The 15375-nt window shown below is 44.7% G+C and overlaps 1 protein-coding gene across 2 annotated transcripts; it reads right to left on the minus strand.

The window, feature by feature from the left end:
* Positions 1 to 10059: 10059 nt before the first annotated feature.
* LOC138352614 (uncharacterized) lies at positions 10060 to 14820 on the minus strand. Of its 2 annotated transcripts, none has more exons than XM_069305114.1 (5): positions 14714 to 14820; positions 10828 to 10869; positions 10665 to 10748; positions 10291 to 10584; positions 10060 to 10213 (listed from the first exon to the last, which is right to left on the minus strand). In XM_069305114.1, the coding sequence occupies exons 2-5, from the start codon at positions 10867 to 10869 to the stop codon at positions 10100 to 10102; spliced, it is 534 nt and encodes a 177-aa protein (XP_069161215.1). In that variant the 5' UTR covers positions 14714 to 14820; the 3' UTR covers positions 10060 to 10099. The 2 variants fall into 2 exon arrangements, with proteins under 2 accessions (XP_069161215.1, XP_069161214.1); XM_069305113.1 differs by lacking the exon at positions 14714 to 14820 and adding an exon at positions 13382 to 13477.
* Between the last annotated feature and the right edge of the window lie 555 nt (positions 14821 to 15375).

Raw genomic sequence — 15375 nt, forward strand, 5'->3', positions numbered from 1 at the left:
ACCTTCAGTTTAAATGCATTTATTTTCCCTATATTTGTAAAAATATATCTACCGTTGCCCTGCTGACTGATGTTAGGTTGTTCAAAAGTTCATAGATTGAAGCCTTGTAAGACAATTTTGCCAACCAGAACACATCCTGATATTTAACTGCCATGGTGTTTGCTTCCTCAGTAAAGAAAACAGAGATGCTCTCTCAATGCAAACATTCATTTAAGAACCTTACCCCAAGGTAACCAACCTTTCAGTATGAAAGAGTTTTGTGAAATTAGCTTCCATATCCATACACAACTTAGGAAACATTCTATGCTTTTTTTTGCATGTGCACAGATATGATTAACCATTTTGACAACATCGTCAAGTAGAAGAAAGTAAGTAATTATCAAAAGAAGGCACCTAACCGGGAAGGCAATGTAGAACCATCAAATGTGCAGGATAATCAGAGGGCACTAAATATCACCAAGGATGCCAATACGAGAACAGAAACCCATAAGGCGAACGATATCAAAAGTATCCGAGTCACCAAGAATACTATCGACAGACAAGCGACCCAGGGGATGGTCGGAAAACAAGACTCACGCTCGTCCTGGAAGTCAGGACGTTCAACAAGGATATGCACGACCGTAAGAGGGACAATGCAATTAGGACAATAAGGAGCAGGGCGGCGCTCCATCTAGTGACCATGAGTTAAGCGAGTATAGCCAATACGCAACCTTGCCAGGGCCGTTTCCCATCGATTATTATGGTGGTACGAGGACGGCCACGAGGAGACAACTTTTAAGAGAATGTAGTTTGTTACCAGTATCAGACGACCAACAAGCCTGCCAACGGGTAAGGATGGAGGAATGGATAACCGGGTAAAAGTCGAAATAAGGAGTAGTAAGTAAGTAAGTAATTATCAAAAGAAGGCACCAAACCGGGAAGGCTATGTAGCACCATCAAATACGCAAAATAATCAGAGGGCGCTAAATATCACCAAGGATGCCAATACGAGAACAAAAACGCATAAGGCGAACGATATCAAAAGTATCCGAGTCACCAAGAATTCTATCGAGGGACAGGTGACCGCGAGGGGCGGTCGGAAAGCAAGACACACGCTCGTCCTGGAAGTCAGGACATTCAAGAAGGACATGCACGACCGTAAGAAGGACAATGCAACTAGGACAATAAAGAGCAGGGCGGCGCTCCATCAAGTGACCATGGGTTAAGCGAGTATGGCCAATATGCAACCTCGCCAGAGCTGTTTCCCACCGCCGGGTACGGTGGAAGGAGCACGGCCACGAGGAAACACAACATTTAAGAGTACGTAGCTTGTTACCAGTAACAGACAACCAAGAAGCCTGCCAACGGGTAAGGACTGAGGAATGGATAACCGGGTAAAAGTCGGAATACGGAATGCCTTTACGAGAGATGGGACAAGAGCGGACAGCTTCCTTAGCGGCAGCATCCGCACGCTCATTTAAAGACACGCCACGAAATAAGGAATAGCTTTACGAGAGATGGGACAAGAGCGGAGAGCTTTCCTGGCAGCAGCATCCGCACGCTCATTTAAAGAGACCAATATGGCTGGGAAACCAACAAAACTCAACCGACTTAAATTTACTGTGAACAAGAAACAGCCAATGCTGGATCTCGACAACCACTGGATGAACCAGATTTAAGGACCCGAGAGCCATGAGGGCACTATGAGAGTCAACAACAACTACAAAGTGTTACGGCCCTACTGGGTTGCAACCGGGTTCTTTTCTGGTGTTATTAGAATTTGGGAATCCGGCCCCAAGTTAGTAGAGGCTTTCAAGGGATGTGTTTCATAACGCAAGTTAAATTAAAGGGGGAGGGATACAAATGCTCTAATTTATATATATTATTTCACCACCACCATAAATAAATAACAATCAGTCACACGGGGTTATAAATATACTAATGTACAGAATTGTCTTCCTCTGAAGACACAGGATGCTCCACTGTGCTCACGATGAGTAGCCCTGGTTCTCTTATTCGGCCCACGATTAATCCTCTTGGCGACGTCTCGGCGAATCTACCCTGGCCACAGGGCCAGCCAAATCACAGTGCCACTGGGTGCTCCGTCGTAGAGGCCTTCAACCACAATCCAGCCTGTAGCTGGCAGGTTCCGATCAGCTCCGCGGTGTAGGCCACTCCACGACTGATACTAGGGTTGCGAGCCCTAGGCAGGAGCCTCGTGTGATTCCGCTGATCACTCTCCTCTCTCAGCACCACAATGGCTAGTCTCTTCCATCAGCCAGCCACGGACAAGGCGATTCCTGATACTGCCACGTCACAGGCAGACTAACACTCTCAGCAGTGTTCGTCCGGGGGTGATTCACAGCTTCTTAAGCAAACTCGTGGAGAGACTTTGGCTGCCTTGGGTAGACTGCCCCATCGTCCAATACAGCAGTCCCAGGTCGACTCTGTAATCAGACACGTCATTAGTGCTGGGGACACTACATGGGGTCACTAAGAAACATCACTTACAAGCTTAGACAAAAACGTCCACGTATTTACTCCATAGATGGCGTTCACTGTAAGCGCCACCTCACCAGAGGTCATCAGCGGCTACGTTATGAGCTGATTAAGACGGGAAACCAGCCCCTGTGGCTGGTATATCCCGTCCTCGCTAGATGGCGTTGTCCATGTTGCGGGGTTTTCGGCTGGCAATTCACAGATGGCGCTTATTTCATGGCTCCGTGCTCTGACGCTGGATTCGGGTCCATAACACAAAGGAAGATTGACAACGAGAGAGCAGGAGACGAAGAGCATAGAGAATACCATAAAGCTCCGCTGTGAAGATGCTAGTCTCCGGAGGTAAGCTACACATATAAGTGTGATCAGGAAAAACGACAGAGTAGCCAACACCGTTCGCAGACTTAGACCCATTGGTAAAGACGGAAACGGGGTGGGAGAGAGAAGAAAAGTGCTGAAGAAAAAGGCGTTTTAGAACCGTAGGAGGGGTAAATATTTTAGTGATCGGGTCAAGGATGTACAAAATTGCGGAGAGGGGGACTCTCCACGGGGGCAAAGAAGGAACAACACGAGGAGAAATATTAGAAATTCGAACGGAAAGAGAATCCTGTAAGCCTAGATAACCAGACAGAAAGAGGGAGGTGGTGAAGAGGAACAGGAACCGCAGTAGGGGTAAAAGTTAAAGCACGACAGAGGCGAGAGGAAGGATGTTGCAAGGACCACGCAAGACAATAGCGATCACAGCGGTCCTGCAGAGATAGGAAACCAGTGTCAACATACAAGCTGAGGACGGGAGTCAAACAAAGGGCACCAGAACTGAGGCACAACCCAGTATGGTGCAAAGCATCAAGACGGCGAAGAGTAGAAGGAGAAGCAGACGAGTAAGCAGGGCAACCATAATCGAGCTTAGACAGGACGAGAGAGGAATGTAAAGCAAGCAGAGTGCGCATATCCGTTTCCCAAGAATTATGGGATAATACCCGAAGGAGGGTAAGGGCCTTAGAGCACTCAACCCGGAGGTAAGAGATATTGGGAGACCAAGACAAACGAGTGTCAAAGAATAACCCCAAAAGCTTCGCGGAATCTTTGTACTCAATGGGATGACCATAAAGTGACAAAGAGGGAAGAAGAATGATCCGTTTCAGAGTAAGAGTCATGGCACAAGTCTTAGTAGTAGAGAACTTGAAGCCATGATCGGTGGCCTTAGACGACACCGCATCAATCGCAAGTTGAAGCCGGCGTTGAAGGAGAGGCAAATCATCACCCTGACAGCAAAATGAAAGATCATCGACATAGAGAGCGGAGAAGATGCCTGAAGGAAGAGGGGAAAGAAGACCATTGAGGGCAACCAGAAAAAGGGTAGTGCTCAGAACACTACCCTGGGGCACACCTTCGTATTGCTGAAAAGAGGAAGAGAGAGCGGTACCAAGCCTCACCCGAAAGGAACGACGAGAGATGAAGCTGCGGAGAAAGAGAAGGAGATGACCACGAAGGCCAAAAGAAAGAAGCTGGGATGGAATATGATATCGCCAGTGTATCGTAAGCCTTTTCCAGGTCAAAAAGGACGGCAGCAAAAGCAGTACGAATATAGACCTCCAAGGTCACCAGGACATCTGTTGTGCTGCGGCACTTGTGGAATCCAAATTGAGAAGGGAAGAGGAGATGATGGTGTTCCAGGAACCACATCAGACTAACGTTAACCATACGTTCAAAGAGTTTGCAGACACAACTTGTGAGGGCAATAGGGCGAAAGTCCTTAGGGGAAGTACCCAGAAACCCCGGTTTGCGAACAAGAAGGACAACGGTATCAAGCCAGTCCTCAAGGACTGACGACGACTCCCAGATCCGATTATACAGACTCAGTAAATACTGAGACGTGCACGGAGGGAGATGGCGAAGCATCTCATAATGAATACCATCGGAGCCCGCCGCCATAGAACCGCAGAGGGCCAGGGAAGAACAAGTTCAGAGAGAGAGAAGGGATCATTATAGGGAAGCTGGAGACGAGTGCAGAAATCTAAAGGACGAAATTCAAGGACAGGTTTACGAAGAAGGAAAGATTGGGGAAGATGAAGACCAGAGCTAACAGAAGAAAAGTGGAAACCCAGTTCGGTAGCGACTTGCAATGGGTCCGCCACATGAAACATCGGGAACAAACTTACACTCTATCTTGCGGATACGCTTCCAGTTCTGTGACAGAGGAGTTTCGGACGTAATTGTGGAAACATAAGATTCCCAACATTCACCTTTAGCCATATGAATGGCCCTACGGGCCACAGCACTTGCCTTCTGAAAGAAAAGGAAAGAATCGGCCGTCTGCCGACGGCGGTGTCTATTCCAGGCTGCACGCTTACAGCGGACAGCCCGAGCACAGTCTGCATTTCACCAGGGAACGCACTTCCGTGGATCCCGAGAGGAAGAGCGAGGAATAGAGTGGAGGGCAGCTTCGAAGACAGTGTCATGAAAATGGAGGAGAGAGCGAGGGAGAGGTAGAAGGGAGAGGTCAGAGAGAGCAGCACTGGGGGTAAATAGGTTCCAGTCCGCTTTAGCAAACTGCCACCTAGGGAAGGAGAGGGGAGGGTGAAAAAGAGAAAAAGGTAACAAGGATGGGGAAATGGTCACTGCCATGGAGGTCAAGAGCCTGCCACATGAAATCTAAGTAAAAAGAAGACGAGCAAAGATAAAGATCAAAACACGAAGGGGTGCTAGTACGAGAGTCCAAATGCGTGGGCTCACCAGAATTCAGAAGAGACAGGGAAATAAAGATGATAAACAGCTCAAGAAGGCGACCTCGGGTGTTCGTCAGAGCATCACCCTAAAGGGAATGACGACAATTGAAATCACCCAGCAGGAGCACAGGCTCTGGCAAGGAGTACAGCAGGTGTTTCAGATCAGGAGGAGTAAGCGGGACACTCGGGGGGGGGGGGGGGGGAAGGGGAGGGGGGAAGGGGAGGATAAATGGAACAAACGGTGCACCATTTTCCCCTCAAAGATACGAGCAGCAGAAATATGGAGAGGCGAAGGAAAAAGTAAGGGGACAAAGGGAACATCACAGCGAATCAAGAGAACAGAAGAGTTAGGAGCCCCAGCAACAGCTAGGCAGGGGGAGAGAAAGGAATAGCCACGAAAGCGACCAGGATGAGCACCAACCATCGGCTCCTGGAGACAGACACAAAGGGGAGAAAACCGCAAAATCAGAAGTTGGAGTTCAAGGAAATTGGTGTAATAACCCCGAACGTTCCATTGAAGAATAGATTTCGACGAGAAGAGAAAGGACACAGAGAACAAGGAAGAAACAAAGGCGAAAGAGCAACATAGCACGTTAAAGATGATCAAGGTCGGGATTAGGGTCAGCAAAGTCAGGGTTAGTGGGCACGGGTAAACTGAGCAAAGACGGAGGAATGGAAGCGGGAGAATAGACCAGAGGCGAACATGCAGGGTCCGGAGGACGAGCAGAAGGATGAGTAGGAGACAACCGAGAGGGGCAGTCAAGGACAGCAGCAGGAAGAGGGGGAGTAGAAAGAGGGGAGCGCACCTAAGCAAGGACAGCAACCGAGAAGGAAGCGGGGGCCAAAGAAACCTCCATACCAGGAACAGAGGGCACAACCGCCGAAATGGGAGGGGAAGGAGCGATTGAGTCAGAAGTAGGGGCCGAGGAAGAAAGCGAAGCCTTCTTACCCGCTGAGGAGGAGGAAGGAGAGGAGCCAGGCTTACGCTTCTGACTTAAAGAGACAGGCGTCCCAGCAACTACGTACTGGGCAACGAATTCTAGCGTCTCAACAGGAGAAGCTGAACGAGAGTACACACGACGGCTGTTAGGAGAGCGATGGACATCAGCCCGCATTGACAGGCGACAGGGAGAGTCAACAGACGGAGGAGAAGGATGGGAAGGAGGATCGGAGGGAGACGAGGAAGAAGACACAGGAGATATGACAGACCGGGTAGAAAGAAAGGGAACCCCCAGACAGTGGACCAGGAGGGGGACCCTTCGGGATAGAACTCAAAGGAACAGAGGAGGGACCCCCGATACGCAGTGGGCGTATCAGAGTCCAAGGCCCGAAAACGGTTGTGAGTCTGAAGAAGGTGGGAAGGACGAGCAGAGGAAGAGCGCCACACGTGAGCATTAGAGACGTTAGAATAAGGCGGGAGCCGGCGAACCTGGAGCCTCGCCTCAGGACAAGATAAATGCTCCCGGTGCTTTAAGTTGAGGACAGCTGCCTCAAGCTTGTAATGGATACATGCACGGAAGAAGGTAGGATGGGCCTCACCGCAGTTGAGGCAGTGAGCCCGGGAAGAAATGCACTCCGACTTAGAATGACATTCGCGTCCACACAAAGGAGAGAGAGAGAGAGATAGTCCCAGAGCAGCGGAGGGCACCATGCCAAAACCTCCAGCACTTGTTACAGAGCCTAGGAGAAGGAATGTACTCCTGGACAGAGCACCTAGCACCAGCAAGAATGACAGAGGGTGGAAGTGTCCTACCATCAAAGTAATCTTCACAACCCGAAGGGGTTGACGGCGACGACCACGAAGGGGACGAATAAACGTGTCTACCTGCAGGACAGAATGGCCTTAGGCATCAAGGATATGCCGAATATCATCGTGGCAGTCCTGCAGGTTCCGAACACAGGTCGCAACATGGGGCGGAAGGAGAATAGTGCCAACACTGGCATTCAACCGAGCGTTCTTTGAGACCCGAACAGGGGTCTCACCAAGGCAGGATAAGGCAGCCAAGCGGGAAGCTGCATTCTGAGGAGCAGCAACGACACGTGTACCGAGACGAGTGGGGTTGAGGGTAACAGAGGCATCCATGGAATCAACAAGATGCCGATGGAGGGAGAAATCGTCAGGAGGCGTAGAATCAAGAGGGAGGAGATCAAAGTATTTGGCCCATGAAGCGGGACTAAACAAGGCCTGATAAAAGGTGTAGTAGTCACAACGAGAGACTTAGCCGCGCCAGGGGACGAAGTGGTCACCACTGGGAGCTTGAGGCTCGACCCAACTACAGAGGAGGTTGGGGAGCTGAGGGAAGAAGTCAGGAGGGGTCAAAGGAGGAGCAAGGTCGGGACCCAATGCAGCGGGGGATACAGAGCCCGGTCTTCCAATACAGTCCGACTCGGGGGCTTGGTCGCCCACCCCACGAGCCTGAGAGGGTACATCAGAAACATTCAACGACATAAATACGAAGAGACAATTTCATCCCGAATGTGCCTCCATACCCACCATGGAGCCACAATTAGAGGCAGGACACCCAACAGGAAGCTATCGCCGATAACGCCGGGGCCCCCTAGGGGTGCGTCGTGAGTATACGCCCCCACAAACGCCACTTTAAGAACCGTCAGTCCGTCGAGATCGGGTTTAGTGACGATAGTGGGATTGACAATGAAAGGTTCCTCTCTTGAGACGTTGGGTACTACAGTTCTACTAGTGCAAGAGTATGCCTCCTTAAGCACCCAGTGTTGAAGAGGCATACTCTTCAAAATAGCAGGAGACTTCTTCAAAATAGAAGTCCAAAGGAATACCCAAAACAAGCAAAACGTCGGCAGGAAACGACAAGCAGATAGGAGAAGAGGGGGGAGAAAAACGAAACATTAGGAAAAGGAAAAGTCGTTCAGCACAATTAGAGAGGACAGCAGCAGGAGCACAAAGCTACATTAGGACAAATGTTCTGTCCCAAGGAGCATTACACTCCGGCAGCCGCCCACCAGGGCCCCCCCCCCCTCACAGCAACAACGACCTGAACAGGGAGGGGGGCGTCAAGTAGAAGCTCAAAGCCCCTTGTCTCTTTAGCATTTCTAGTTTCATTCAGTTTTGCCACTAACGCGTCCCTGTGAATCATGCAGTGAATTGCGATACAATTTGGCGAGACCGCTTGGATTTTCTTTACGCCATTGATTGCACCGACCATAGCTTTTGCACCATCAGTAGTCTCCGTGGTGTAGTGGTAAGACACTCGCCTGGCGTTCCGCGAGTGCTATGTCATGGGTTCGTATCCTGGCCGGGGAGGATTTACTGGGCGCAAATCCTTATCTGTAGCATCTAACACAACAGTAAAATGTGTACTTGGATGAAAAAACGATTCTTCGCGGCAGGGGATCGTATTCCAGGGACCTGCCCGAAACGCTTCGCGTACTAGTGGCTGTACAAGAATGGAACAACTCTTATGCATCTCCAAAAAAAAAGAAAAAAAAAGTAGCAACCGATTTGCATTTCGACCAGTCAATGCCCTCTTCAATAATGAAATCGTGAAGTTTCTGAATTTTGTTGTGTGCCGTTTCTGTGCCCAGTTAGAGGCAGCACAATGTTCAACAATGGTTCTCTCTTCCAAGTCTTTTAACAGATAGTAAACAATCAGCAGTGCTACTTCTATGCCTGGCTTCATCCAGTTGAATACCAAACAAAGCCGCTAGACGTAATTTTTTAACAAACTATTCCTGCAGGTAATCTGCTAACTTCGCAGACCGACTTTTTGTAGTATCAGAATCCGCTTCAATGCATATTTCCCTCCATATATTATGTCAGCTGTTACAAGACACGACAGGACAACATTCAAGTTCAGTGATTGACTTTTTTTTCTGAAGAACAATGCGTTTTCATTTCAAGAGAAGCAAGAGCAAGTGCTTTCATGTCAGATAGCATAACTACTTAAGGTCGTCTGTTGCTTAAAGTATGCTTCCAAGGTTGCCTAAAAATTGATTTGTTTTGGTTAGATATTATAAAATATATATTAAATATACACAACTATTATATGTATGTATATATAAATGTTATAGGTACTCTACAAATGACTTGAAAGCTTTGAAGGAACACCATTTTCATCACTACGTGGAATTACAGAATATGTACTTTTACTGGTGGAAAGTGTTTCGAGGCTTCATGTACTAGCAGGACGAATCTAGATACAATTATCCCTCCATCGTTTGTCTTTTTTATGTCATGAAGGTGAATTTTTTTGGAAGCCTCTTTCCTCTGAAGTCCTGTGATGCAGCTCCCTCTATTTAAAACATCTATTGTATCAACTGCTGTACTAACTGCAACAGGTTTTGCAGGCTCAGGATTGCCATCTTCAAGTACTTTTAATTGACATTAAAATAGGTAAATATGCAATTAGGTAGGTATTGAAAGAAAGATACTTATTCAGACATGTACTCTCCCACCCAGTTGTCCACCATTGAGTTAATCTCTGCCACTAAGGGGGATTGTCGACCCAGGTTGAAGAGCACCATTCTAGATCATTGTGTTCTACGAATAATTTAAAGTACGACCTGATAATGGTACAGGTTAGACCAGAATTTCGTCGTTTCCCAATTCTACGATATGGTGTTTGGTCATTGCATCTTCAGCTACGAGACAGCATCTTTTGAAGTAGTCACAGCCCTTATAACTATGTATAAAAATTTAAGTTTTATTTATACATTTTATTAATAAATGCAAGTTTGTTCACCGTTTAAGGTGACCTCACGTGTATAGACCGAATAACGTTAAGTGTTCTGTAGTACTGGAAATTCCTCAGTATAATGTAATTTAAGTTAAAGTTGGTTTTGGTGCATAAACCTCTGTAGTGAGAAATTAAAAAAAATCTTTATGGTTTACATAATTTTATTTCAGCAAATACAATAAATTAAGCATAGTATCTGGCGGTGGTGGAAGTAACCGTAGTAGTTACAATTTGGGTGACGGTAGTTACTATATCCTGCACTAGTTCTTGGGTAGATACCACAGGGACCGTCTGGATCTGCAGATACATATATTATTGACGTTTGTGTAATAAAGTCACTGCACACTTGCACAAGTTATAGACTACATAGTTACCTCGTGAGTTACAGCCACGTGGGTGATGGTCTGCCAGTATTTAACAGTATCTGTTGTGGTGACGAACTGACTGTAGACGGAGACCATTGTGCTCACTGGGTAGACTCCCACCGTAGCCGTCACCAACACTACCGGTGTGGAGGTGACCCTTATCACAGAGGTCACCGTCTGTGGCTGCTGGGGAACAAACTCCCATTGGGTGGTTGTTTGGGTGACTGTCAGGGTGATCGCTGTCTGCTCAGTAACCCAGACGTCAGAGGTTGTAGTCTCCCGCAGAGTGTGGGTCAGGGTAGTCTGGAATATTATACACCATTAACAAATGTTAAAGTATTAATAACAGATTGGTTAAGGAAGGTAATGCCAGGGTTACCAACCTCAGTGGTGACGGTGGAGGTTGTGGGGGTGACGACTGGCAGGGGCGTATGGGTGCCGTAAGGTTGGTAGGCCTGACCCTGGATCTATTGGGAAGTAATATTTTAGTCCCTTGATATATTTTGCTTAATTATGTCCATAGGTACAGAGCAAAATGTCAATTACCTGGGTGATATAACCAAGGAAGAGTAGAGCAAGTGCCATCATCTGTACCGAAGAAAGACTAATTAGATGCCAGACGCAATATTAGCAACGATGATTGAATCTTATCAGATTCTCAAATATGAGCACTAGAGGTAACTAGCACTAGAGGTCATGTTTAGACAAGGAATGCAAGAAAAGTTTTCAAACCATTAGCATGTGAAATTATGTAAATTAAGGTTTTTGAAAATAGTCAATATATTAACGGTTGTTGGGAAGGTCGTCAGGAATTTGAAGGGGTGGGGGGGGGGGGGGGGGGTACGAGCATATGCAGAAGAGTGTTAAAGGGAAGGATTTGTACGTGCCTAGAAATCAGATCATGTTCAGATAGGTACAATATCGTGGCTTTAGTGTTAACCAAACTACTAGAAATTTAAGAGACTACGTTGTTTGTCAGTCTTGGACCATTATCAGGTCTTGGGACGAGACAAGGGAGGCATGGTCATTGATTAAGGCAAGAGGGGAGGACACCTAAATTCTAGAGGAAGACTAGAACAAGGCAAGGTGTAAAATTGGGTGCAATAGACGAATGGGTATGAGAAAAAATAAAGTTGCTGATGCGTAGAGCACGGAGGAAGATGGGATTAACAGAAGGATTGTAGGAAAAGAATTAACTTACATGCGGTCTTTGCAAACCCAAGTATAGTGGCAGGAATCCGGACAGTTGTGAATATTAAGAAAAAAGAGGGAATTAGATTCCTACTCAATTTTGAAACTAAAGGAGCCAGATTGTTAATAGAAAAGGCTGTTAAAAGGTTAAGGTCATGAGGCCATAAAGGAACGATATCAACATAGCGAAGCCAGAGAGGGACGAGTATCAATAAAGGGAAGAATAGTTTCGAAATATTCCATGTCGAGATAAACAAGAACAGGATGAAAGGGGAAACCCACAGCGACATTGAAGTTCGAGATTAGCATTTACAGTTTAAAGAGAAGGTGTTAGTCAACAAGGCATCTGTTTATTAAGAAAACTTTAGTAGGAAGAGGGTGAGGAAGAAGTTCCTCTGTCGCCTTCCAAGGAAAGATTCCATCAAAGTCAACTAGCTACATCAGGACTATTTTATAGAAGGGTTGCAGGTGCAGTCTTTCTCTGAAGTTCTGAGTGACGAAGGTGGGCAAGAGAAAGTGCCAAGATGAGGCGTCAGTTACAGCTAACCAGGAGGTCAAGGATAGCCGACGCCCCCCCCCCCCCCCTTTTAAAAATAAAAGATAGGACAAAGGAGCAAGAGATTTACGAGGCTTAGGTAGACCATAGAAATACTGGAGAGAAGGTCAGATGAAACTTTACAAGATCAAAGTGAGGTGGACGAAGACTAGAGAGCTAACTCAATTTGCGGTTGAGGAAAGTTTAAAGGCGATCCAAAGGGGTATAGGTGTGAGTCAGAGCACGACATTTGCTTTTCATGAGGTAATCATCACGGTCAAGGACATACCGAATCGCCTTTGTTGCAAGGATAAAAATATATTCGTTAGATTTCAGGGAGGCAAGGGCCAACTAGAAGCTATGAGGAAGGTGGCAATTTAAAGAAAAGCAATAGTCAAGAATGGAGATTAGAGTCCCGTAAAAAACAATCGGAAAGATTCTAGTTAGAATTTACAATGCCATCAAAGGAACTCTGAAGTCTGTCAATGTGGGCCAGGGTTAGTAGAGAAATAAGAAAAAAAAAAAGTCTGAAAAGTTCTAGCCGAGGGATTAGAGAAGCGAAGAAAGGCTGGCAAAAATATTTAGCCGAAGGACTGTTTGATTATCACAATCTACTAAATAATGCTCCAGGACGAACAAACTGTCTCCAATTTCTAGTTTGGTTTGGTTAACAGATCATGTTCGTTATAAACACTAGTGTTTAGAGTATTCCATTAAATAGGCTTAGCGTTTTCATCAGAAATATATATTCTTATCTAGTAAATATTTGGCATTTAAACGCAAGAGCAGTGTTAAATAACTTAAATTTCATTAAGTAATTGTATGAAAAATATTAGAGGGCAAAAAATTCGCTCTAGTACAGTTTAGCTACTCAAATTGTATTTACAAAATATTAGTCCAATAATATATACTCTGGGCTTTAACCATTTAGGTTCAATGACCGATATTATTCAGGTGAAAATGCAACTTTTAGTTATAGAAGCTGCAATTAAAAGCTGTAAAAACCATTTTAAAGTGACTTGCTAGGTTCTCATCGGAGGTTATATTAAGCCAACTTAAATATAGTAAATATTAAGAATCATTTAATTAGTACGACAATGAAAATTTTAAGTATAGGTAGAAAATGGATAAAGAACAAATTATCTTCTATAGTATGAATGCTACCATTACCCGGCCAAGCGTTGCTGTGGCTCAACAATGCATCCGCTTTGCCGAGCTACAGCAAGCTTCCGTCCCCCCAGTCCTACCCTCTATTTCCTCCCCCCCCCCCCACTCACCTGTCTCCACGGCCTCCCAACCATTCCCCACTCCACCGTCCGCTTTACCTCCCCACCATCCCAAACTCCCCATCCCCTCGTCCTTCCCCACCATTACCCCTTCCATTGTCTCCAGTATCTCGCTTCTGTTCCCTCGTCATCTCCATTCCCTACTCCCTCGTCCGATGCCTTCCTAAATGGTCTGATGTTCCCATCAGAAATTTTGAAACAAAGTGATCATGTTCATCACTGAAATAAGAACAAGTTAAAGAATTAAATACAATTAAAGAATTTAAGAATAAACTATGCTCACAAAATGAACAGTATGGTTAACAGGTCAATTCCAACGCAATTCACGCAAATCAAAATGAAAATAAATCAAAATCTGAGATTTCAATCAACGCGATCAGAAACAAATAGAATTGCAACATTTACAAAAGTAAGCGTGTTGCTCTTTCATGCAACAGATGGTACCGTTAAGAAGAGCATAGTTTATCCCGTCACAGGACTGACATTTATACTTACGAAATTAACGATAAGGTAAACAGCTCTGTTCCAACAGAAAATTTAATCTAAATTTGTGAAAATAAAAATTTATCAATGACATCGAAACATTGAAGTTAAATACTTTACATTTAGTAGAGCGTGAATGTTACCATTATGTTCAACAGACAGCCCAGTTTTTCAAAAATCATGTTTTTACCCATCACAGGGGTAGCATTTATATAGTAGGTATATAAAGACACTATTGCAACGTTGTTTGAAAATTTCTAAGCAATCGGTAAAGAGGTTTAGAGGATTTCCCTCTAATGAAGAATACGAGAAACATGGCTTTTAAGAAATTTTTTTTTTATCGTCACAGACGTGACATCTATATAATGTGTATTTAACCTGGCCTGATGCGAATGGAACATTGTGTGAAAAATTCGAAGCAATCTGGAACTTTCGGAGATCAGTTATTTTGAACAACCTAACATGCATTTATTGATTTATTCTGCAATCTAGTAGGGCTTTATCATTAAAGTTATATTATACTTTTGAAGTAACAAACTACGCTACATCCACTTTAAATCTATATTACTATATTTTGGGGAGAATTCACGTAGTGAGTTTTAGGACTTTGAAGAAAAACCATGTTACTATGTTAAATTAGCTTGCTAGGATTACGCCTGACCACTAGAGTGGTCAGGCTCTCATTGTTCAAGACAATTTAATTTGAAAAATTTCAATACCATTTTGATCATAGTGAATTTGTACTACAAAAACTGTAGATCCAATTATATAATTTTAGCTATAAACTATTCATTGCAACTACATCATTAAAATATTACTAATAAAGAATAGAATCAATGCATGTTAAACTATCAATTCCCTGATTTTTTTTTTTTTACAGTAAACACAACGATATCCTTAAATAACGCTTAAAATTTACAATAAACTCAAAACTAACCTTTTACAACACTTAAAGCAGGACAGAAGGTACCACACAGACAACAGTGGACTGACTGAAGATTGAAGGCGGGCTGGGCACCTCGTTGACTCAACACCAAACACTTTAGAGGAAAGGTAGAAAGTTCCCCACAAAAGCTGCTACGACCACCATAACAGCGCCATCTATTGACTGAACCGTCAGCTACGCTCCCAGTGGAACAATATGGTGTGAAGACTCACGGAGCTTCAATATTGATTTATTGTGATCATTTCCAATAAATCTTTGCGTTTCTATTTTATAATTATGTTAAAATATTAATTTTATTTGCAGCCTTTCTATCGCGTTACTGATTTTTAGCAAAAATATTAGTTTTGCTTAAAATATATTCTTCAGTCTCAGAATATTTGATTATGAGTAATTCAAATACCGTAGCCTAAAATGTATATATATGCTACTCATGGCCTACACTCACATATTGAGAAATAACACCGTGACCTTAAATTCATATACTAAACACACTAGGTCTACACTCACATATTGAGAAAGTGCATTGCAGGCCTCAAAGCCTATATTTTCAACCGTATGACTACTTGTCTCCAATATTAGTTATATGCGAACTGGGTTCACACATTTCGACGATTACATCTGGTTCTCATCTTCCTCCCTCTTATCTTACTCTT

The sequence above is a fragment of the Procambarus clarkii genome, chromosome 54 (genome assembly GCF_040958095.1).
Source record: "Procambarus clarkii isolate CNS0578487 chromosome 54, FALCON_Pclarkii_2.0, whole genome shotgun sequence".
Classification (NCBI taxonomy): domain Eukaryota; kingdom Metazoa; phylum Arthropoda; class Malacostraca; order Decapoda; family Cambaridae; genus Procambarus; species Procambarus clarkii.

Excerpts from the sequence above, each read along its gene's own strand:
- LOC138352614 (XM_069305113.1), bottom strand. Across the intron at positions 10,585-10,664 it reads CCTCCACCGTCACCACTGAG|ACTACCCTGACCCACACTCT; the intron begins GTTGGTAACCCT and ends ATAATATTCCAG. Across the intron at positions 10,214-10,290 it reads ACGTGGCTGTAACTCACGAG|ATCCAGACGGTCCCTGTGGT; the intron begins GTAACTATGTAG and ends ATGTATCTGCAG.